Here is a 21,859-nt window from a genome sequence, read left to right on the forward strand (position 1 = left end):
ATTTCTCTGTAATTTTTGATTAAAATTTTAAAAGAAGAAGCATTGGTGAGCATAACAAGCTTCATACAATTTCATAGCATGGGTTCAATGCATTAAAGAGACTGTAAATAGGCTTTTGCACAACAGAGATAATCACATGCAAAGTGTGTGTTCACCTTAGTTTATGAATTTAAAAATATATATACATCTGTATTCAAAGCCTCATCTGTCAAAAGGACAGTAACTGAGGGTGAGGTTGCTTAGCAACCTTTGGCCTTGATGAGAGGAAACTGTAGTCACTGCTAAGTGATCACAGGTACACACACACGAGCGAATTCAAACGGCGTGTGATATTCCTAAGATGAATTAAGAGTTTGTTAACCTTCATTTTATCAGTATAAGATTAATGAGGACAGAGGAAGCTTGTGCCGTAGGTAGAGGAAGCTGATAAGGGAGTTTTGTGGCAAACACACACTGCTGAATCAGCGACTTCCATTGTTTTAACGGAGGCGGCAAAGGGGAGATGGGTGTGAGAGATATATCATACGCTCACTAATACACATGCAAAGGCCTTCCCTGGTGTGCAGAAGCATTTCGTTTCCCTACATTGTACATATTCAGACGTCAGTAAACTGTGTTTAGGTAGCTGACGATGTTCACACACGCCACGTAGAATGACAAGTCAATTACTCTCATATTTGCTGACTCAGCATCTCATAAATGATATTTTATTAAAAGCACTTAACACATCCATCTGTTCACGGGGCGATATTATATATTGGGCTATGGGTTTTTTTTATAAAAACGTCAAATGTCAGTATATTAAATGAGTTTTATTAGAAGGCATGGATAATGGCAAAGCCATATGTTTATGTTAAGGACTTAACAGTTAATCCTGAAAAGTATAATACTAATCAAAGCTTGTGCCGGAATGTGTCATTAAAAAATTATAATAAAATAATAAATGTAATTAAAGGCTGATTACAAGGCAATCAAGAAAGATTAGCCTCTCCAAATTGAGAAAAAAAATCAGCATGAGAGGCTGAGGTGTTAGTGTGCAATAAAATAACCTGAAAGTACATAACTTGATGTAAGTTGATGTTGATCAGATGAAATTAACATCTGCAGACTGAAGAGTGTGTTAATGTTGTTCTCGTTGCAGTACTGCCACCTAAAGGTCAATGCTGTTAACACTGACTCTGTATTTTATTTCACTCTGTGTGGTGTCAATCTGAAATAGTGTGTATGTATTATTGTGACTTGTTTTTGACAGATCTGTCAAAAAGGGGAGTTCATGCCGAGTTTGGTGTCAAACTGAAGCTTCTGTCGTTTCTGGTACCTCACCCTCATCCTGTAGCAAACAAGCACAAACCCAAAGACATTTAACATGTTTGACGCACAATAAAATTAAAACAGTGGTATAATACAATTTATAAGAATTTTTGTTTTAAATTAATTTACTTGAAATTTGACTTAAATGTAAAATATGTTAATAAATTAATAGGGCTGTCAAGCGATTAATATATGTCTGCGAGTTTGCATAATATGTGTGTGTACTGTGTGTAATTATTATGTATATATAAAAACACACACATATTAATGTATATATTTAAGAGAAAAATGTTATTTATGTACAAAATATTTGTATTTGTTATTTAAAAATTATAATAAATGCATAAACTTTCTTAAATATATACATGAATGTGTTTGTATTTATATATTCATGATAATTACACACAGTACACACACATATATTAGGCAAACTCAAACTTTTATTTTGTATGTGATTAATTGTTTGACAACCCTATAAATTAATAATTAATATCTAATGTTTTGATATATAATTATATATTTTATGTTCATTCAGTTTATACAAACGATACATAAGAACAATGTTAAGACTTTAATTAAAGGTGGTTTTATTCATTTTAATTTAATTTAGCAAGAGCACATTAAATTGATCAAAAGTCACAGTTAAAAAGCTGAAAATTCAGCTTTGCATCACAGAAATAAAATACATTTTAAAGAATATTCAAATAGAAAACAGTTCTTTTAAATTGTAATAATACTTCACAATATTATTGATTTTACTGTATTTTTGATCAAATAAATGCAGCCTTACGAGCCCCAAACTTTTGTATGGTAGTATAGATGTTTGGATATACAATATATTAAAGGGATAGTTCACCCAAAGATGAAAATTCTGAAAATTCTATGGAGAATCAGAAAGCTTTTGGATTTCATCAAAAATATCTTAATTTGTATTCCAAAGATGAACGAAGGTCTTAAGGGTTTGTAATGCCATGAGGGTGGGTAATTAAAGACAGAATTTTCATTTTTGGTGAACTATTGTTCACCATTGTATTGTTGTGGATACCTGATCTCATGCAGTTTGATGCCCTCATTGATAAAGACCAGTGGGATAAGCCAGAGGATTCCTAACACCCAGGATGCCATGGGAATATCGGAGATATAGAAAGTGTGGTGGAGGTCGGGATCATGCCACAGGAAGCGGGATGCCATTGCAAAAGAAGCATTAAGAACTGGCCTGTGAGGGAAACAGAGACAGCCTGGTATATCAATGATCATGCCATAATTTCCATTTAAATGCTCACACTTCTTAAAGGAGAAGTCCACTTCCAGAAATATTTTTTACAGATTATGTACTCACACCCTTGTCATCCAAGATGTTCATGTGTTTTTTTCTTCAGTCATAAAGAAATTATGTTTTTTGAGGAAAACATTTCTGTATTTTTCTCCATATAGTATGGAAGTTCAAAATCGGGGCACCATATCAGTCCATTATATGGAGAGAATTCCTGAAATGTTTCCCCTCAAAAAACATAATTTCTTTATGGCTTATGAAAGAAAGACGAACATCTTGGATGACAAGGGGTGACAACATTATCTATCAATTTTTGTTCTGGAAGTGGACTTCTCCTTTAAGTTAATTAGGCTTTGAAGGAATAATCTGAAAAAAAAAAAACTATCTATGCAGTATGGTAGTATGGTGGTCAGTGGCTACTGTCAAATGTTTGGCTACACACATTCTTCAAAATATCTTATTTTGTGTTCAACAGCTGTAAGAAATTCATACAAGTATGGAACAACTTGAGGGCGAGCAAATGATGACAAATGTATTTTTTTAGTGAACGATTCCTATAAAGTTCATCTACATGTATGGTACATGAAATGCATAAATGTTTAATGATAAAAAGCTACATACACAATGCAGATGACGGCACACCAGCAATGGTTGCTCAGCGGGCTCTGTTTCCACATGGGAGCCGAGCGATGCACATGACTGATGGATGTACACACTTACACACAAACACACAAACACACACACACAGAACACTGGGTTCATACTGGGACACATCTTCACTTTCATTATGCTAAATGATTTAGCTTTAAATCATGATACAAGTTTGATGCTGTTAAAGAAACAGTTCACCCCTAAAAGCAAAAACACTGGAAGAAAATGAAAATAGCATCACGAAGGAATAGTCACTGACTGGCATTGAGAAGCACAAGAAAGGTGATGACTTTCTGAGCCAGACTTAGACCATCTGAATGCCTGCCATACCAGTCGGGAGACCACATTGTTGAGTTCCTGCGGACAAACACACAAAACAGAATCACTTTTAGCATTATACTGTGATTTATTTGAAAAACAAACATTGATGTTCCATTTATATGCTATTTACAGTTCACTTCCAGAAAAAAAAACTTACAGATAATTTACTCACCCTCTTGTCATCCAAGATGTTCATGTCTTTCTTTCCTCAGCTGTAAAGAAATTATGTTTGTTTGAGGAAAAGATTTCAGGATTCCTCTCCATATAATGGACTTCTATGGTGCCCCTGAGTTTGAACTTCAGTTCAAATGCACTTTCATCTTGTCTAGGTCTGCATGAACTCTGTTTTTTCCAGTTCAAGACAGTTAGGGTATGTCGAAAAACTCTTTTTGTAAAACTTTTTGTAAAGGGTGTTTGACCTTCTTTGCATGTTCACTTTGTAAACACTGGGTCAGTACTTCCACAGCAATGTAGGATGAATTTAAAGTTGAAGGAGAAAATGAGATGGGAGTTTTTCGACATACCCTAACTGAACCGGAAAAAACAGTTCACGCAGACCCAGACAAGGTTAGCGTTTGAGTTTCAAAATTACATAAATTTAAATGTTTTTATAAAAAAAAACGAAAAAAAAAAAAAAGGGGCACCATAGACATCCATTATATAGAAAAGAATCCTGAAATGTTTTCCTCAAAAAACATAATTTCTTTACAACTGAAGAAAGAAAGACATAAACATCTTGGATGACAAGGGGATGAGTACATTATCTGTAAATTTTTGTTCTGGAAGTGAACTACTCCTTTAAAAAAGGCATGTGAAACAATAAGTATTGTGTAGTATGCTACACTTTTGTCACATGACCTCCAAAAATAATTTACAAACAACATTTAAAGGAGTACTTCACCCAAAAATCTGCTGAATATACCCACCCTTTAGGTCATCCAAGATGTAAATTTTTTTTTTTTTTTCATAAGAAGACATTTGGAGAAATTTAGCATTGCATCACTGCTCACCAATGGATCCTCTGCAGTGAATGGGTGCCATCAGAATGAGAGTCCAAAGAGCTGATAAAAACATTACAATAATCCACAAGTAATACACGCATCTCCAGTCCATCAATTAACATCTTGTGAAGCAAAATCTGTGTGTTTGTAAGAAACAAACCCACCATTAAGATTTTAACTTTAAACAGTTGCTCCTGGCCAAAATTCCAATCCATAATGTTTCCTGCAGTGAAAAAAATCAATCTTCTGTTGTCAACTCACATCAAGATCCACTGACATTTTTGTTAAAAGCTGTTTTGTGTTTTTTTGCATGTAAACAGTGCTTGCATATTTCTGTCATGATTCAGATGAGATGATTTCACTGAGAAAGCAATATTATGGATGGAGGACTCAAAGTTTGGAAGTTAAAACATCTTGAAGGATTCGTGCAACATGCAGCTTTTTGCTTCATAAGATGCTAATTTATGGACTGGAGTGGGGTGATTACTTGTTGATTATTGTGATGTTTTAATCAGCTGTTTGGACTCTCATTCTGACGACACCCATTTAGAGCAGACGATCCATTGGTGAGCTAGAGATGCAATGCTAAGTTTCTCCAAATGTCTTCTGATGAAAAACATCTAAATCTTAGATGGCTTGAGGGTGAGTACATTTTCAGAAAGTTTTATTTTATCAGGTGAACAATTCTTTTACATTTTGTCAGTCTGAGTAAAAAAATAGATATAAGACTACAAACATAATCGACACACATCTCATTCACTTCCACGTACATGAGCAGTGATGCTGGGTGACACAGTTCTTCATCTTGATGGTTAATATCAAGACAGAAGCTGTGCAGCATGAGGCCGAAGCATGTGAGGAAGGTACACACAGTGAGACCAAACTTCACCAGGAAACACAGCACGAACAAGCGCAATGTCTGCAGAGAAATATACAAAACTACTGCACATCTCTTTAGCTGATCAGTTGTTTTACATGCAGCACATGAGTGTTATGTGTATCAAAATAATAATAATAAAATAATAAAATATTATCCAAGCCAATGAAAGATATTTACAGAATACATGATATATCTCTTTTAAAAATAGCTTTTCATGTTTCTTTACCTTTTTTGGTAGGAATCTGAGATTTTTCCCAGTAGGAACTTTCATGATGGAATTGTCAGATGGCTTTCCCAGAAGGGACACACTGGAAAGAGAAAGGAATTTTGTTTAAAAAAAAAAAAATAGTAAACAATAATAAAATTATGCCTTCAAAAGCTTATTTCAGACACAAAACTAAACTAATACACTCTTAAAGATAAAGGTTGCAAAATGGTATTTTTGCAGTGATGCCATAGAAGAACCGTTTTTGTTTCCCCAAAGAACCTTTCAGTAAACAGTTCCTAAAAGAACCATTTTAAGAATCTAAAGAACCTTTTTCAATTATAAAGAAACTTTTCTGCATTTGAAAGGTTCCATGGATGTTCAAGGTTCTTCATAGAAAGATTAATGCTAATATAGAACCTTTATTTTAAAGAGTGTACATGCCTATATTCAAAGATTTTATCAAACATTCAAGATTGGAAAACACATATTGACCCCTGATCTGAATGTTTAGGATGTGTAGCATTGATTTTTTTAGTCATTTTGCATAGTTATATAGATGCATATATTGTTGTTTATTATATTCATTTATACCTCAGTAAGGGAAAATAGAAACAGGAAAGAAACAGGACATCACTTGTGCCCAGCGGAGGAGGAAGTTGACACACACATGCCAGAATCTGCAGAAATAAACAAACAAACACACAAACACCGGCTTACTCAGCTGTACCTGTCAAACCCTGAGCTTTAGATGTAAATCATGAGTGTGTTATTCATTACTTCTGACAGAAATAGCAAAGGCAATCTAAGTGCATGTGGGACATATTAAACGAGTCCAGTGATATGGAGGCGTAAATCTGCCTTATAACAGGAGGAAATCAATTAATTAACTAAAAATTATATATGACTTTTAAACAATTTACTTCAGAATGTATGCAAAAATTAATTAATTTGCAAACTGATGAATAGACTAAATAAATAGCTAATTAAATGATGCAATAAATGTTTATCTAATTATATTTAATTAACTTAATTTTAAATACACGCACAATTGTGTTTAAGTAGTTAGACCTAACTGCAGCATATATAGATTGTCATATTACTGTATATTATTTGTATTAGCCTTCACTGTTTATTTTTCCTGGAGATAAGAAATTATACTTCAATATAATAATAAATGCATAATTAATTAAATAATTTTTTAATTTATTTATATATTTATTTAAAAAATTAGATTCTGTGTCAGATTTTAAAATTAAATTAAATTAATTATGCTTTTTTAGGTGCCACTTCTAATCCTCTCTTATACCTGGATGAGAACAAGCGACAGCTGACACTGGAGCAAAAACAGAAAACATTTTCTGATGCCTGCCGTGGTGTGACGTGCCTGAAGAAAACAACATTATAATTTTACTTATATAAAATTCCTAATATCTTATACATTTATTAGTGTACATGTGTGTGAGCATTCACCTGTTTAATAAGTCTGATGACGGTGTTGTTGTCTTGTTGGTTAAACTGTACTGTGCAGGCCAACCCACAGATGGCGCTAGAGAGCTGAATTACACTCAGAGAGTCTGCTGTGTTCAAAGCTGCATCAGCTGCATCAGAACTGGACCAACAGCATGTGGGAACCAGAGGATCTAAAGCAATGCTGCCAATTAATAAGTCAGAAACAATGGATAATATAATATAATATAATATAATATAATATAATATAATATAATATAATATAATATAATATAATACTCAAATGTTAGGAACTATTTAAAAATATAATTAAAATGTAAATAAATCATATAAATGCAGCAAATTTTTGACTGTTAGTGTACAATAAATAAAAATGCATACTGGCAATTTTTTTCACTTACAAAGACCTGGCTATTTAAATAAAAACCAGGGCTTGTTCTATTGTGACATCTTGCTAACAGGTCACAAAAGGTCAACGTGTTTAATGATCTGTATCTGCTTTTGCAGGCGACATAGTTGGCATTTTTCATGCCACAGTGTTTAAAGGAGTCCACTTCCAAAACAAAGATTCATATATAATTTACTCACCCCCTTGTCATCCAAGATGTTTATGTCTTTCTTTCTTCAGTCATAAAGAAATTATGTTTTTTGAGGAAAACATTTCAGCATTTTTCTCCATATAATGGACTGCTATGGTGCCCCGAGTTTGAACTTCCAAAATGTAGTTTAAATGTGGCTTCAAACGATCCCAATGTGGTTGTAAACGATCCCAGCCGAGAAAAAAAGCGTCTTATCTAGCGAAACGATCGTTTATTTTCATAAAAATAATACAATTTATATACTTTTTAATGGCAAACGCTCATCTGGTCTCTGCCTGGATTGTTTTTGTTCCGGTTCATGTCAGTTAGGGTATGTCGAAAAACTCCCATCTCATGTTCTCCCTAAACTTCAAAATTGTCCTATAACACTGTTTTACTTTTATTGTTAAGGGTGTTTGATCTTCTTTGCATGTTCACTTTGCGAAAACTGGGTAGGTACTTCTGCAACGATGTAGGATGATTTTGAAATGATTTTTGAAGTTCAGGGAGAAAATACGATTGGAGTTTTTCGACATACCCTAACTGTCTTAAGTTAGAATACACAGAGTTCAGGGAGAGTAAGACAAGACGAGCGTTTGAGATTAAAAAACATTTAAATTGTATTTTTTTATGAAAATAACCAATCGTTTTGCTAGATAAGACCCTTCATCCTCGGCTGGGATTCTGTACAACCGCATTTGGGATCGTTTGAAGCTGCATTTAAACTGGATTTTGGAAGTTCAAAATCGGGGCACCATACCAGTCCATTATATGGAGAAAAATGCTGAAATGTTTTCCTCAAAAAACATAATTTCTTTACGATGGAAGAAAGAAAGACATGAACATCTTGGATGACAAGGGGGTAAGTATATTATATGTGAATCTTTGTTTTGGAAGTGGACTTCTCCTTTAACGCTGGCATTACAATCAGTTGGGATTATGGGTGTTTTGTTAAAATACTAAAACAAGTCACGCCATGTCATGAGTAAATCCGTTCTTGGCAGATTACTGAGAAAAAGAAAATAAGAAGAGGTGAGTTAAAGGTTAGATGGATCACCTGATATCACTTTGTAAGAAAATTTCATTGTTGTTGATGTTTTGACTGCTCCCGAGGCAGCACACGACCTCTCCATACTCCTGCATGATACACACCATCTCACATTCAGCTACACACACACACACAAACACACACACACACACACAAACACAGACAAACAGTTTAGAATGGCTGGCTTTGTTCATGATGTATAAATAAATCTGAGCAGTGTTGCTAGAATTCACTAAAAAAAAAAGAGCAACCAGCTCTGACAAAACAGGCCTAAAACTAGTGACTGCAGTGTTTTCTCAGGGAGGTGTTTATGACTCAAGAATTGCTTCATTTCATTCATCTGACGAAAATAGATATTTTAATCAATACATATTTTAATTATGTTTATGCAATATTATGAAAAGATGCATCAGAACAATTGTGATAAGAGCAATTAATAGGTTAAAAAAAACAATGCATGGTGTATTAATGTATTTTTTTGTTTCTGAAATACATTTAATTATGTCTGACCAGAATGCATTTATTTGATGAAAATTACAGTAAAATCAGTAATGCTGTTAATTATTTTTTTCAATTATAAATAATAGGAAACTTGCTTAACCTCTGAAATAATACAGTAAAATCAGTAACGCTGTTAATTATTATTACAATTTAAAATTGCAATAATATGCAAAATGCTAATGTTAAAATAATATCTGAAGGAATGTGACACTGAAGACTGGAGTAATGGTGCTGAAAATGTAGCTTTACCATCACAGGAATAAATGACATTAAATATATTTAAATAATTCGATTTTAATAATAATACTTAACAATATTATTGTTTTTACTGTATTTTATGATCAAATAAATGCAGCCTTGATGAATCTTACACAAAAAAATTATACTGACACCAAACATTTGAACAGTAGTGTATGACTACATGATTTAAATGTATTATATTTTATACAATTACAGAAACTTGCTTCACGTCTGAAATAATAAAGTAAAATCAGTAATACTGTTAATTATTATTACAATTAAAAATAACTGTTTTCTATTTGAAAATGTTTTAAAATATATTTTGTTCCGCTGATGGAAAACTAAACTTTTAGTTAAACATTTCTTGTTATTATCAATGCTGAAAAATGTTGTGTGACTTAATACTTTAATGGAATTTTTGTTTAAGCATTTTTTAATGAACAGAAAGTTTAAAAGAGCAGCATTTATTTGAAATAAAAAATGTAACTTTATCAATGTCTTTATTTTCACTTTTGGTCAGTTTAATTCATCCTTTGCTGAATAAGAGTATTAATTTCTTTAAAAAAATTGTTTGAAATATAACTCTTTAGCTATTTTGCTGTCATTTTTGATCAGTCCGTTTTCATAAATGCCTGCTTAATGCATTTGTATTGTTAAAATAAAATGCTATTAATTTAAATGTAATCAAAATTTAATGCAATTTATTAATTAGTCATAAGAGCTAATAACTTTATTTTTCATTTATTTAGCCAAATAAGAATTAACAAAGAAAGAAATAAATCTGGCAACACAAATTGTGTGTGTGTGTACACTACCAGTCAAAAGTTTTTGAACAGTTTTTTATGTTTTTGCCTGCATTTATTTGATCCAAATTACAGCAAAAACAGTACTATATATATATATATATATATATATATATATATATATATTAATAATATATATTATATATATATTTTAAAATATATTTGAATAGAAAACAGTTATTTTAAATAGTAAAAATATTTGGCATATTGCTTTTGCTGTATTTTGCATAAAAAGCAGAAATGAGTTTAAAAATCTTACTGTTCAAAAACTTTTGACTGGTAGTATACCTGTGTATGTGTCTTACTCTGTGATGTGCAGTCTGTAAATAAAGGGACCAGCAGTGGAACATTATCAATGTTCTCCAGATGTGGCCTCACATTCTCAATTCCTTTTGGAAGTTTGGCCTGGAAAAACAAGAATCAGGTTATCTCTATTTTGGGATCCTATGTCCTGGTCTTAACAAGAAAAACAGGTTCTTAGAGGGTCTAATGCCTATAGAAATCTGAAGTGTTAATATAGTGTAAATGAGTGGCACCCTGTTTAGGTCCTCGATAAGACATGCTCCATCATGCTCCATTGCTCTTGACTCTGCCCTCTCTCTGACACTGTCTCTCAGCAGAATTTCCTCCTCTGAAATCAATAAATGCAAATTTAAAAGAATGAACAGAACAGAACCGGTTGAAATAGACTGGCACACATATCTCTGTCTCTCACCTTCCTCAGTCACCGGCTCCTCCACGTTATCTGGGTCGAGAGGGAAGCTCTCTGATTGGAGGGAGATGTGACAGTTCCATCCCGTCTCCAGTCCCATTTTCTCAGCAAACACCTACTCATGGGGTGATTCAACTTCAGCATGTGAATAACATGAATAAAACATTTGATCACCCAACAATGTTAGAATAGTGAAAATGTTAAACAGCAGCTGTGGTGTTAATGACATGATTTAGGACACATTCCTAGATCAACATCCTGTGTTGGTCCTGCAAAAACATTCCTACCCAACAATCATAACATGACCGAAAGTCAACAAAGACCCCATTTATTCTTTATACATGCATATTATAGTGCATGTTTGTCAGTGCACATCCGCATGTTATATATTCATACACTACTGTTCAACAGTTTAGGGTCAGTTAGATTTTTTTTTTTTTTTAAGTTTTTTTTATTCAGCAAGGATTCAATAAATTTGGACTTTTTATGTCATCATTTCAACTTCTTATAATTTCGATTTCTAAAATCATAATTTCCGACTTTATCTCGTAATTACTACTTTTAAAGACATAATTTTGACTTTTTAAGTCACAATTTCGACTTTTTATCTCATAATTTCAACTTTATAAGTCATAACTATAACTCAAGTCATAATTTCAATTTATGAAGTTAATTTCGATTTTTTAAGTCATAATTTCGATTTATCTCGAATAATTTCGATTTTTGAACTCAATTTTGAGTTTTTAATCTCATAATTATGACATTTAAAGACATAATTTTGACTTTTAAAGTCATATTTTCAGCTTTTAAAGTCATAATTTTGACTTTTTATCTCATAACTTCAACTTTATAAGTCAGAATTTCACCTTTTTATTTCGTAACTATGGCTTTGACTTATGAAGTCATAATTTACACTTTTTATTTTATTATTACAACTTATTATTACAACTTTTAAATATATCATTTTGAATTTTAAATAATTTTATCTTGCAATTGCAATTTTTATCTTGCAATTATGTCTTTAGTCTATCATAATTTGGACTTTGTAATGCAATTTCTTTTTTGATTTGTGGCTTCCATAATTTTTTGGAACTTTCTATTCATCAAAAAAATAATAAAATAAATAAATAAATAAAAAAAAAAACTGAGAAAAAAAAGTATTATGGTTTCCATAAAGATATGAACTGTTATAATAATGGATTTAAACATTGATAATAATAAGAAATATTGTTTTGAGCGTCAAATCAGCATATTAACATAATTTCTGAAGAAATGTGACCCTGAAGATTGAAGTAATGATGCTGAAAATTCAGTTTTACCATCACAAATTACATTAAATATATATGTCAATAATTAGCTTTAAAAAAATATTATAGTATAACTGTTTTTACTGTATTTTATGATCAAAAAATGTAGCCTTGGTGAATCTTACCAACAAATAAATCTTACTGACACAAAACGTTTGAATAGTACTGTATGACATATTACATGATTCAAATTTATTATATTTTAACCAGTTTTAGAAACTTGCCTCTAAAATGACTTCTCTTTTCAAATGATGTCACACAGGCTTTTCAGCTACAAAATACCTCAGGCTATTACTGTAAGCTTGTGTGTAGGAGTGTTACTGTGTCTGCTGACCTTACTCCGAACTTCCTCTTCACTGGAAAAATAGACAAAACGAATGCAAGCACTGTCCAGCCCTGAGATAAGTCTGACCACATCAGGACGGGCTTGGTACTGTGAGGACACCAGACCCAGAAAGATCTGCTGCCTGAGGGGTGTGATAGAGATGTCATCTGCACACACACACACACACACACACACACACGTCTGGTCAGCTATCCTTGTAGGGACTCTCCATAGGCGTATTCATTTTTGTACTGTACAAACCATATTTTCTATCGCCCCCTACACCAACCCTAAACCTACCTGTCACAGGAAACTTTCTGCGTTTTTACTTTCTCAAAAAAACTCATTGTGTATGATTTATAAGCTTTTGTACTCATGGGGAACTCAATTTAGGTCCCCACCATGACACGAGTCCCCATTACTGTGTGTGTATTCAGGTTAAGATCCCCACCAGGATATATAAACCAAACGCACACACACAAACAGACATTTTACTTCCTGATAACATTTCAGTTGCATACATGATCATGCATTTTTACATAATCAGACATTTTCCTCATATACCTGTAGTGTCAGTACTGTGGTTCAAAGGCAGTTCCACACAGGTGTCTTCTATTTCCGGATCATGTGGTTGTAACAGCGGCTTAAAGGAAACAGCAACACACTGACCAGCCATACAGGAACGCTGATAAAAATCCACAACTTTCTTCCTGCACATGCACACACAAAAAATGTTTTAACAGAAACCCTATTAAATGCTGTTTCTAATTATCAAACAATTCTAAGTAATATCACCACAAAAATATTAAATGGTTACTTCACACAAAATGAAAATTCTGTCATTAATTATTCACCCTCATGTCGTTCCAAACCCGTAAGACCCGTAAGAAAGGTAGTAAGGACATCATTAAAATAGTCCATGTGACATCAGTGGTTCAACCCTAATCTTAAGAAGCTACAACAAAGAAAGAAAAGAATTTAAAAAAAAAAGTCCTTCATACAATTACAGTTGAACCACTAATGTCACATGGACTATTTTATAGAAGCTCTTGGATTTCATCAAAAATATCTTAATTGTGTTCTGAAGATGAATGAAGGTCTTATAGGTTTAGAACGAACGTGAGGACATTTTTTATTTTTTGATTGAACTATCCTTTTAAGCAGCACGATTATCATTTATTAAAGATATACATTACACTGATCCTAACCGCAACACTTTTGTTTTTGCCCCCATTTTTTATGAGCTAAACTCAAAGATCTAAGACTTTTTCTATGTACACAAAAGGAAAATATTGTTCACAAATCTGTCTAAATCTGTATTAGTGAGCACTTCTCCTTTGCCGAGATAATCCATCCACCTCACAGGTGTGGCACATCAAGATGCTGATTAGACAGCATGATTATTGCACAGGTGTGCCTTAGGCTGGCCACAATAAAAGGCCACTCTAAAATGTGCAGTTTTATCACACAGCACAATGCCACAGATGTCGCATGTTTTGAGGGAGCGTGCAATTGGCATGCTGACTGCAGGAATGTCCACCAGAGCTGTTGCCCGTGAATTGAATGTTCATTTCTCTACCATAAGCCGTCTCCAAAGGCGTTTCAGAGAATTTGGCAGTACATCCAACCGGCCTCACAACCGCAGACCACGTGTAAACACACCATCCCAGGACCTACACATCCAGCATCTTCACCTCCAAGATCGTCTGAGACCAGCCACCCGGACAGCTGCTGCAACAATCGGTTTGCATAACCAAAGAATTTCTGCACAAACTGTCAGAAACGGTCTCAGGGAAGCTCATCTGCATGCTCGTCGTCCTCATCGGGGTCTCGACCTGACTGCTGTTCGTCGTCGCAACCGACTTGAGTGGGCAAATGCTCACATTCGATGGTGTCTGGCACTTTGGAGAGGTGTTCTATTCACGGATGAATCCAGGTTTTCACTGTACAGGGCAGATGGCGGACAGCGTGTATGGCGTTGTGTGGGTGAGTGGTTTGCTGATGTCAACGTTGTGGATTGAGTGGCCCATGGTGCCGGTGGGGTTATGGTATGGGCAGGTTATGGACAATGAACACGGGTGCATTTTATTGATAGCATTTTGAATGCACAGAGATACCGTGACAAGATCCTGAGGCCCATTGTTGTGTCATTCATCCACGATCATCACCTCATGTTGCAGCATGATAATGCTGGAAGTTAAAAACATCACAGTTCTTGCCAGCCTAAGGCACACCTGTGCAATAATCATGCTGTCTAATCAGCATCTTGATATGCAACACCTGTGAGGTGGATGGATTATCTCGGCAAAGGAGAGGTGCTCACTAACACAGATTTAGACAGATTTGTGAACAATATTTGAAAGAAATAGGCATTTTTTGTACATAGAAAAAGTCTTAGATCTTTGAGTTCAGCTCATGAAAAATGGGGGCAAAAACAAAAGTGTTGTGTTCATAATTTTGGTCAGTGTATATAAAAATTATCTATTTAAAATTACATAGCAATTCTATTTAAAAAAAAAAAAATTGGCAATTTTCACATTTTTATTTTTGACAGGACAGTATAGCTGTGACAGGAAACGAAGTGGGAGAGAGAGATAGAGGGGTGGGATCGGGAAAGGTCCTCGGGACGCCTGGAGCGCAATTGGCGGGCTGCCCACAAGGCTATTGGCGCCGACAGAAATTCTATTTTTTGAATTTTGAATTTCCATTGATTTTTTTTTCTATCTCAGTCTAACAAAGCTCTTGCAGTTCCATCTGTGTGCAACACAACAAAATTCAGCTTCATGCAAATGCAACTAGAAGTAAACTGCATTCAAATAGGAATGTCTGCTAGCACCGACTTGGCCACCTCCAGGGTTTTAACCGCCGTCAGTGTGAATGTTCCTTTAGCGATTCAAGATTTGGACCTGCAATCTGAAAGCTGATGATTCAAATCGCCCAAAGAGGTGTTTTAATAACCGAGAAAATACTGAGATTCCCTAACACTTCTGTGTCCTTGAGCAAACCCACTTAACCATAGATGGTTCAGGAGAATGTGCCAGCAGTAAATGTGTTTTAGATAAGAACTGCTCACTGACTTTCTGAAGGGAATAGAGCAGCAGGATGAAGCAGAAACGAGAGATGTGGTCACAGCAGGTCACTTCATTGAGTCCAGTGCTCTAACACACACACACATACACATACACATACAGAGTCAGACCTGTCAGTGTCTGTGAGGGGCTGAATATCCTCTCCATCCCAAAATTCAGTGCATGCACCCAAAATTACGTCAGCTGAGCCATATGAGAACAACTGAAGATCACCTTGGGACAAAAATGACGTTACACTCACTGTAATATGAAACATACTAGACAGAAACAGAATACTACGTATTTGGTTAAATTATTAAACTGTGGGTCTCAATAACATACAGTATAAGTATGCAGATTTTCTGTATCATGCTGTCATGGAAAACTATGTCACATAATGCAATGCATATATAACCTTACATAATGCATATTTTTTTCACATGCTATTTCTGCATACAAAGCAGTATACAGTAAATAACATGCTGGCATACTGTTTCTAACATAGTAAATGTTTACTATTGGCTTTACTATTTGATGCATGCACACGTGCATATGCTCACCGGTATGAGTGTGGTGCACCAGCAGTGCTATGAGATGTGAGAAAGGAAGCCGTCTCATTGACACAGAAGGTGGAGCAATAATCCCTGTGTCTCCAGGGCAGGAGATGGAGGGCAGGGTGTAGGCTGCCACACTCATCCTCCGCTCGAAAGGCTCCTTCGCGGAAGTGGAGAAGCCTGTAGATTTGCATATAAACATACACTTTTTATTTTGGAAAATATGAAAGACGTCAGCTTGCAAGACACTGATCAAACAACAACCATGATACATGTTTGGAATATCCCTACAATACAATATGAAATTACCATGGTAAATATGAAAAATACCATGGCATTGAATTGGAATATTATGAATCATAATATTTACACTACTGTTCAAAAGTTTGGGGTCTGTACATTTTTTTTTTTTGTTTTTTTGAAAATGTTTACATTTGTTATGCTTTTGTTTTTGTCTTTTTAGCTTTTTATTAAAATACATTTAAAATTAAAAAATACATTAACAAAAATGCAGTAAAAACTGCAAAAATTTTCTATTTGACTATATTTTAAATAGAAATTTATTCCTGTCATGGTAAAGCTGAATTTTCAGCAACTTTACTTTAGTCTTCAGAGTCACATGATCCTTCAGAAATCATTTTAATATGCTGATATGGTGCTCAAGAAACATTCTTATTATTACCAATACTGAAAACAGTTGTTTTGCTTAATATTTTTGTGGAAACCATGATATGAAGATGTTCATGTCTTTCTTTCTTCAGTTGTAAAGAAATTCTGTTTTTTGAGGCAAACATTTCAGGAGTTTCGCTAGATAAGACCCTTCCTCCTCGGCTGTGATTGTTTAGAGCCCTTTAAAGCTGCATTTAAACTACATTTTGGACGTTTAAACTTTTGGGCACCATAGAAGTCCACTATATGGAAAACATTCCTGATTTTTTTTCCTCAAAAAACATAATTTCTTTACTACTGAAGAAAGAAAGACATAAACATCTTGGATGACAAGGGGGTGAATAAATTATCTGTAAATTTTTGTTCTGGAAGTGAACTTCTCCTTGAATACCTATACCTTGCTACTAATGTCCAGAAACATGGTTTTACTATAGTATAAATGTAGAAACAATATTGACACTTTTTCACTAGTGATACACAAACTACATGCCTTTTTTACTCTCGTTTCACTTTTACACTGCCTCAAATATTTTGCAGATGCTTCTTGGATCTTGGATGACAAGGGGGTGAATAAATTATCTGTAAATTTTTGTTCTGGAAGTGAACTTCTCCTTGAATACCTATACCTTGCTACTAATGTCCAGAAACATGGTTTTACTATAGTATAAATGTAGAAACAATATTGACACTTTTTCACTAGTGATACACAAACTACATGCCTTTTTTACTCTCGTTTCACTTTTACACTGCCTCAAATATTTTGCAGATGCTTCTGCTTTCTCACTGTTGTGAAACTAGCTTGGCATAGAAGTATTTCACTGGAGCATTAAAAACCACAATTTCTCTCATCTGGCTTTACCCAGAATTCTCGGTAGATGGCAGAGGCCCCAGGGTGGGCGGACCGGCTGACATGGAGGTCGAGTGCGCACCAGTGCAGCGTGGGTCAGGTGGTCGGAGAGGCGGAGCATGCGGGTGGCGACTCCAGGGTCACAAAGGACCAACTGCACAGCCAATCCCAGAGGCCGAAGAGAGGGGGCATGACGCTGCCAGCATGTGTCATCAAATTGCACCCGTGTGTCATTGCACTGAGCCTGACCCACCGACAAACTTAACATCTGCAGACTGCAGAGTGAGCGGATCTTGAGAATAAAGACATCAGATGAAAGCTCGTGAGACTTGTGTGTCACCAAAGCAGACTCATTTTGATCAAAATATGCAGGTTTTTTTTACCTGAATCGCATCCTTCAGGCCGACCTCTTCCGCATCTTTGTCTCTTTCTCTCTTTGTTTCTTTTTGTCTCTGTCTGTCTGTCTCTTGTGATGAGGTGGACTTGCTAAAGAACAGAATCTTCTCAGGGTTTGGACTGGGCCATGAGAGAATGCCTTGCTTATCAACACAACACAGGACCTGCAAAACCAAACACACAAATTATTAATGACAACTTTTATTATTCCTAAGAAATATTAAATACAACACAAATGTCATTATGAATCAGAGAGATGCCCAAGCCAAAGTATGCCTGTCATGACATAAGATTTGGACCACCATGCCATATCACAAGACACAACACATGCCGTTTTAAGTTTTGTTTGCCACTGAAATATACAAAAAGCAATATAACTGAATTTGATTAAAAAATTCATTTGATTTAAAAAATGTGAAAGGTTACAAGACACTAATCAAACAGCAACCATGATACTACCAACATATTGTTGGAATAACCCTACAATACTATATAAATACTAGGTAATTATTAAAAATACCATGCTAGTATTTTTATGTAAGGGGACACAATAGCATTAAAACAAATCATGATATTTACACTAATGTTCAAAATTTGAGGTCTTGAGGTTTTAAAAATGTCAGATTTTTTTTGATGTTTTTGTCTTTTAAGCTGCAGCTTTTTATTAAAATACATTATAAATGAAAAATACAGTAAAAATTGCAGTAAAAAAAGCAAAAAAATTAAATATTATTACAATCTAAAATAACAATTTTTATTGGACTATATTTTAAATTGTAATTTATTCCTGTTGATTAGATTTTTGATTTATTAAATATTTTTTTCCTATTTAATACATTTTTATATAATATTATTGGATATATTGCAACATTTACTTTTTGGCCCATGGTCCTCAATCATGTTTTGGCCCTTTGTATATAAAAATTGAGCACCTCTCTGAAAAATATTAACATTATTTTTAATATTCCCATTCAAAATGCGCCGAAACCCCAACACTACATTTAGAAAAATACATCATAGTAATTTTTCATTGTATGGCATTGTATTGCATCATTGTATTTTTTTAAATACCTTGGTGTACCATGCAAATACAATAAAAAAAAAAAAATAATAGTGTTTTTTTGTAATTTAGTTATGTAATTAAAAATGTAAAAATTATCACAACACCGTGAAAATGTACAGTGTGAAAAATGAATGAATTCAGTTTGATTATTACATTATTGGTGTGATTATATAATGGCAAAGATGTCTTTATTAGCCAATAACCATATGATTTCTACTGTGAATATGAGTATAAGACTGCAATCATTCAGTGCTATGGTTTTACCTTTTGATACGTGATTACGTGTTTCTGCCACAGTGCTTTTTTACAGATATCTTGTTGCTGTTTAAGATTTTAAGATATCATATGGCCCAAGTATCTTGCGATGCATGAAGATACTTTGTTATATTAATAAAGGCAATTTCAGAAAAGTAATCATAAGAAGTGCAGAGAACACAACTCTCATTTGTTCATAAATATTTTTGCATACTGATACTGTGACCAACTACATTCTGGTGCACACTGAAAGCTCTTATTTCAGTATTGAATTACTGTGAGAGATAGAATAACATTTACTGCCCCGGCATCGCCCAATGTGTAACATGTTATCAGTGTAGCGTAAAGAAACATAATGCAGTGCAGCAATCTATAACGCCAACTGAATACACACATATAAAAATGTAAAAAAGAAATTGCATTCAAAAAAACAATTAATGATAATTTGTTTGCAGATGCCAATTGATTATTGAATGTCTTTGATTATTCAATGACATGCATACATTTTTAACTGTGCCTTAAGTATTTTTACATGTTCGCACTTACAGTTACAGATCCCAGACTGTGTAGCAAACTAGCAGTGTGGCAGAGTGTCGACGTTTGACCCCAGAACACTGAGTAACATTTCTTGCAGGTCAACTTCCACATTTCCTGTTCAGTGAAATGGGGAAATCATTTTGGCATTCCAAATCATCACCAACAATACATCCATTCATATGGCAATAAATTTACAGGCAGCTATTGTGAGGTTTCCTCTTCATTGAACATACCCACCAGTCTGCTGGCTGTGAGCCCATCTGTAAAAGAACACGGGCCTCTCCGTACATGCAAACAAGAACCCAAAGCAGGGGGAAAGTCAGGGGCAACAGAGGCAAAACACCATTCACCTGAAACACAATATTTCATGCATTTACTACGGATGCATTTTGATGTTTTGGTCAATGTACACTGTTAAGATTTTCTTTTTCAATAAAATGACAGTTTGCATAAAGTGAAATTGCGTTTTTGTGAAACAAGGCATCAAAAAATATGATGCACATCTTAATAAATGGATAACTAGTTACTACTGAAAAACAATTATGACTTCAAATGTCAGCGTAGAACTCAAAAAGCTGATAAAACCCTAACAATAATCCACAAGTAAGTATAAGCACTTGTGGACTGATGTGATGTTTTTATCAACTCTCTCTCCTTCTGACAGCACCCATTCACTGCATTGGTGACTGACATAATGCTACATTTCTCAAAATCCTCTATATTTTGGATGGCCTGAGAGTGAGTAAATTTTCAGCAAATTTTTATTTGTGTGTAAACTGTTTCTTTTAAGGCTGATATTGATATGGTCTCCAATATATCACCAATATATATTACTTGCAAGTGTTTTTCAGTGTATGTAAGTGTATATGAACTTGTGTATGACTTCTTTTTGGATATCCTACAGGTAGCTGCAGAAGTGTAACAGGCCACGGTCCCACACCAGGAGCGCCAAACAAACTACGCAACAGATTCAGGACAAGAAGCAGCACCTGGAAAATAAAGGTCAGAACGATGAATGAACGAAGGATGACTGACCGAACAGAGGAAAAACAACATATGCCAGGGATAGAAAGAACCATATCATATAATTCTTAAGGCTATTTATTTATTTTTTCATTTCCATTTTCATAAACATTGAAAAAGCCATTGCAATCCACTACATTTAATTATCACTATGAGAACCATCGAAAGATACCATGGTACAACAGTGCCAAGTTTTTAGAATGAGTAACATGAAAATTCACACATACATACACTTTGAATGCAATGTTAGACAGTTCTTATAAAAAACATCTCTCAAGTGCATAAAAATGTGGAAATATAATAAAAAAAGCAAGTCTTACCAACACAAAAGGCGCTGGGCCTCTCTCTAGTAAACTTTGCACAGTAAAACGTTCATTATCCAGAACAGACACGGGTCTGTGTTGAGAAAGCTCCAAACACCTCCTACATAAAAAAAAGATCCATATAATTCTGGGCCTTTTTCCATAAATCCTGCTCTTTTGAATATCCTGGGGCTGTAGTTTAGGAGTTCAAGTGTATGGGATATGCTTTATCATTGTCTATGATAATTTCTGTCATGTTGTTACAAGATGATCCAGTGACTGCGGTGAAATGATGAGATATCCTATTGAATGCAGCACTTAAGCTCTTAAGTCCCTCTCTAGGATATCTGTTTTGTATCTGATAGATGAGCTAACATTAAAAGACTTTATTCAACAGGGAATACAAGAACATTAATGGAACACAAAGGCACTTGTTAGCTGAAACCCTTTCCCTTTTACTTGTAGTTTAGGAGAAACATTTGATACTTACATAAAATATAATTGAGAACTACACTAAAT

General features: G+C 34.3%; 1 protein-coding gene across 1 annotated transcript; it reads right to left on the reverse strand.

The window, feature by feature from the left end:
* Positions 1–674: 674 nt before the first annotated feature.
* On the reverse strand, positions 675–21,461 carry LOC127162594 (transmembrane protein 94-like). The gene is made up of 23 exons (XM_051105389.1): positions 21,359–21,461; positions 20,918–21,004; positions 20,253–20,365; positions 20,025–20,129; positions 18,148–18,324; positions 17,777–18,056; positions 16,255–16,428; positions 15,826–15,928; positions 13,191–13,336; positions 12,636–12,793; positions 10,998–11,109; positions 10,819–10,913; positions 10,588–10,687; positions 8,748–8,856; positions 7,116–7,296; positions 6,952–7,029; positions 6,237–6,322; positions 5,664–5,745; positions 5,328–5,476; positions 3,495–3,592; positions 3,206–3,299; positions 2,357–2,527; positions 675–1,330 (listed from the first exon to the last, which is right to left on the reverse strand). The coding sequence occupies exons 4-23, from the start codon at positions 20,124–20,126 to the stop codon at positions 1,258–1,260; spliced, it is 2,568 nt and encodes an 855-aa protein (XP_050961346.1). The 5' UTR covers positions 20,127–20,129; positions 20,253–20,365; positions 20,918–21,004; positions 21,359–21,461; the 3' UTR covers positions 675–1,257.
* Between the last annotated feature and the right edge of the window lie 398 nt (positions 21,462–21,859).

Source organism: Labeo rohita, unplaced genomic scaffold (genome assembly GCF_022985175.1).
Source record: "Labeo rohita strain BAU-BD-2019 unplaced genomic scaffold, IGBB_LRoh.1.0 scaffold_98, whole genome shotgun sequence".
Lineage (NCBI taxonomy): Eukaryota > Metazoa > Chordata > Actinopteri > Cypriniformes > Cyprinidae > Labeo > Labeo rohita.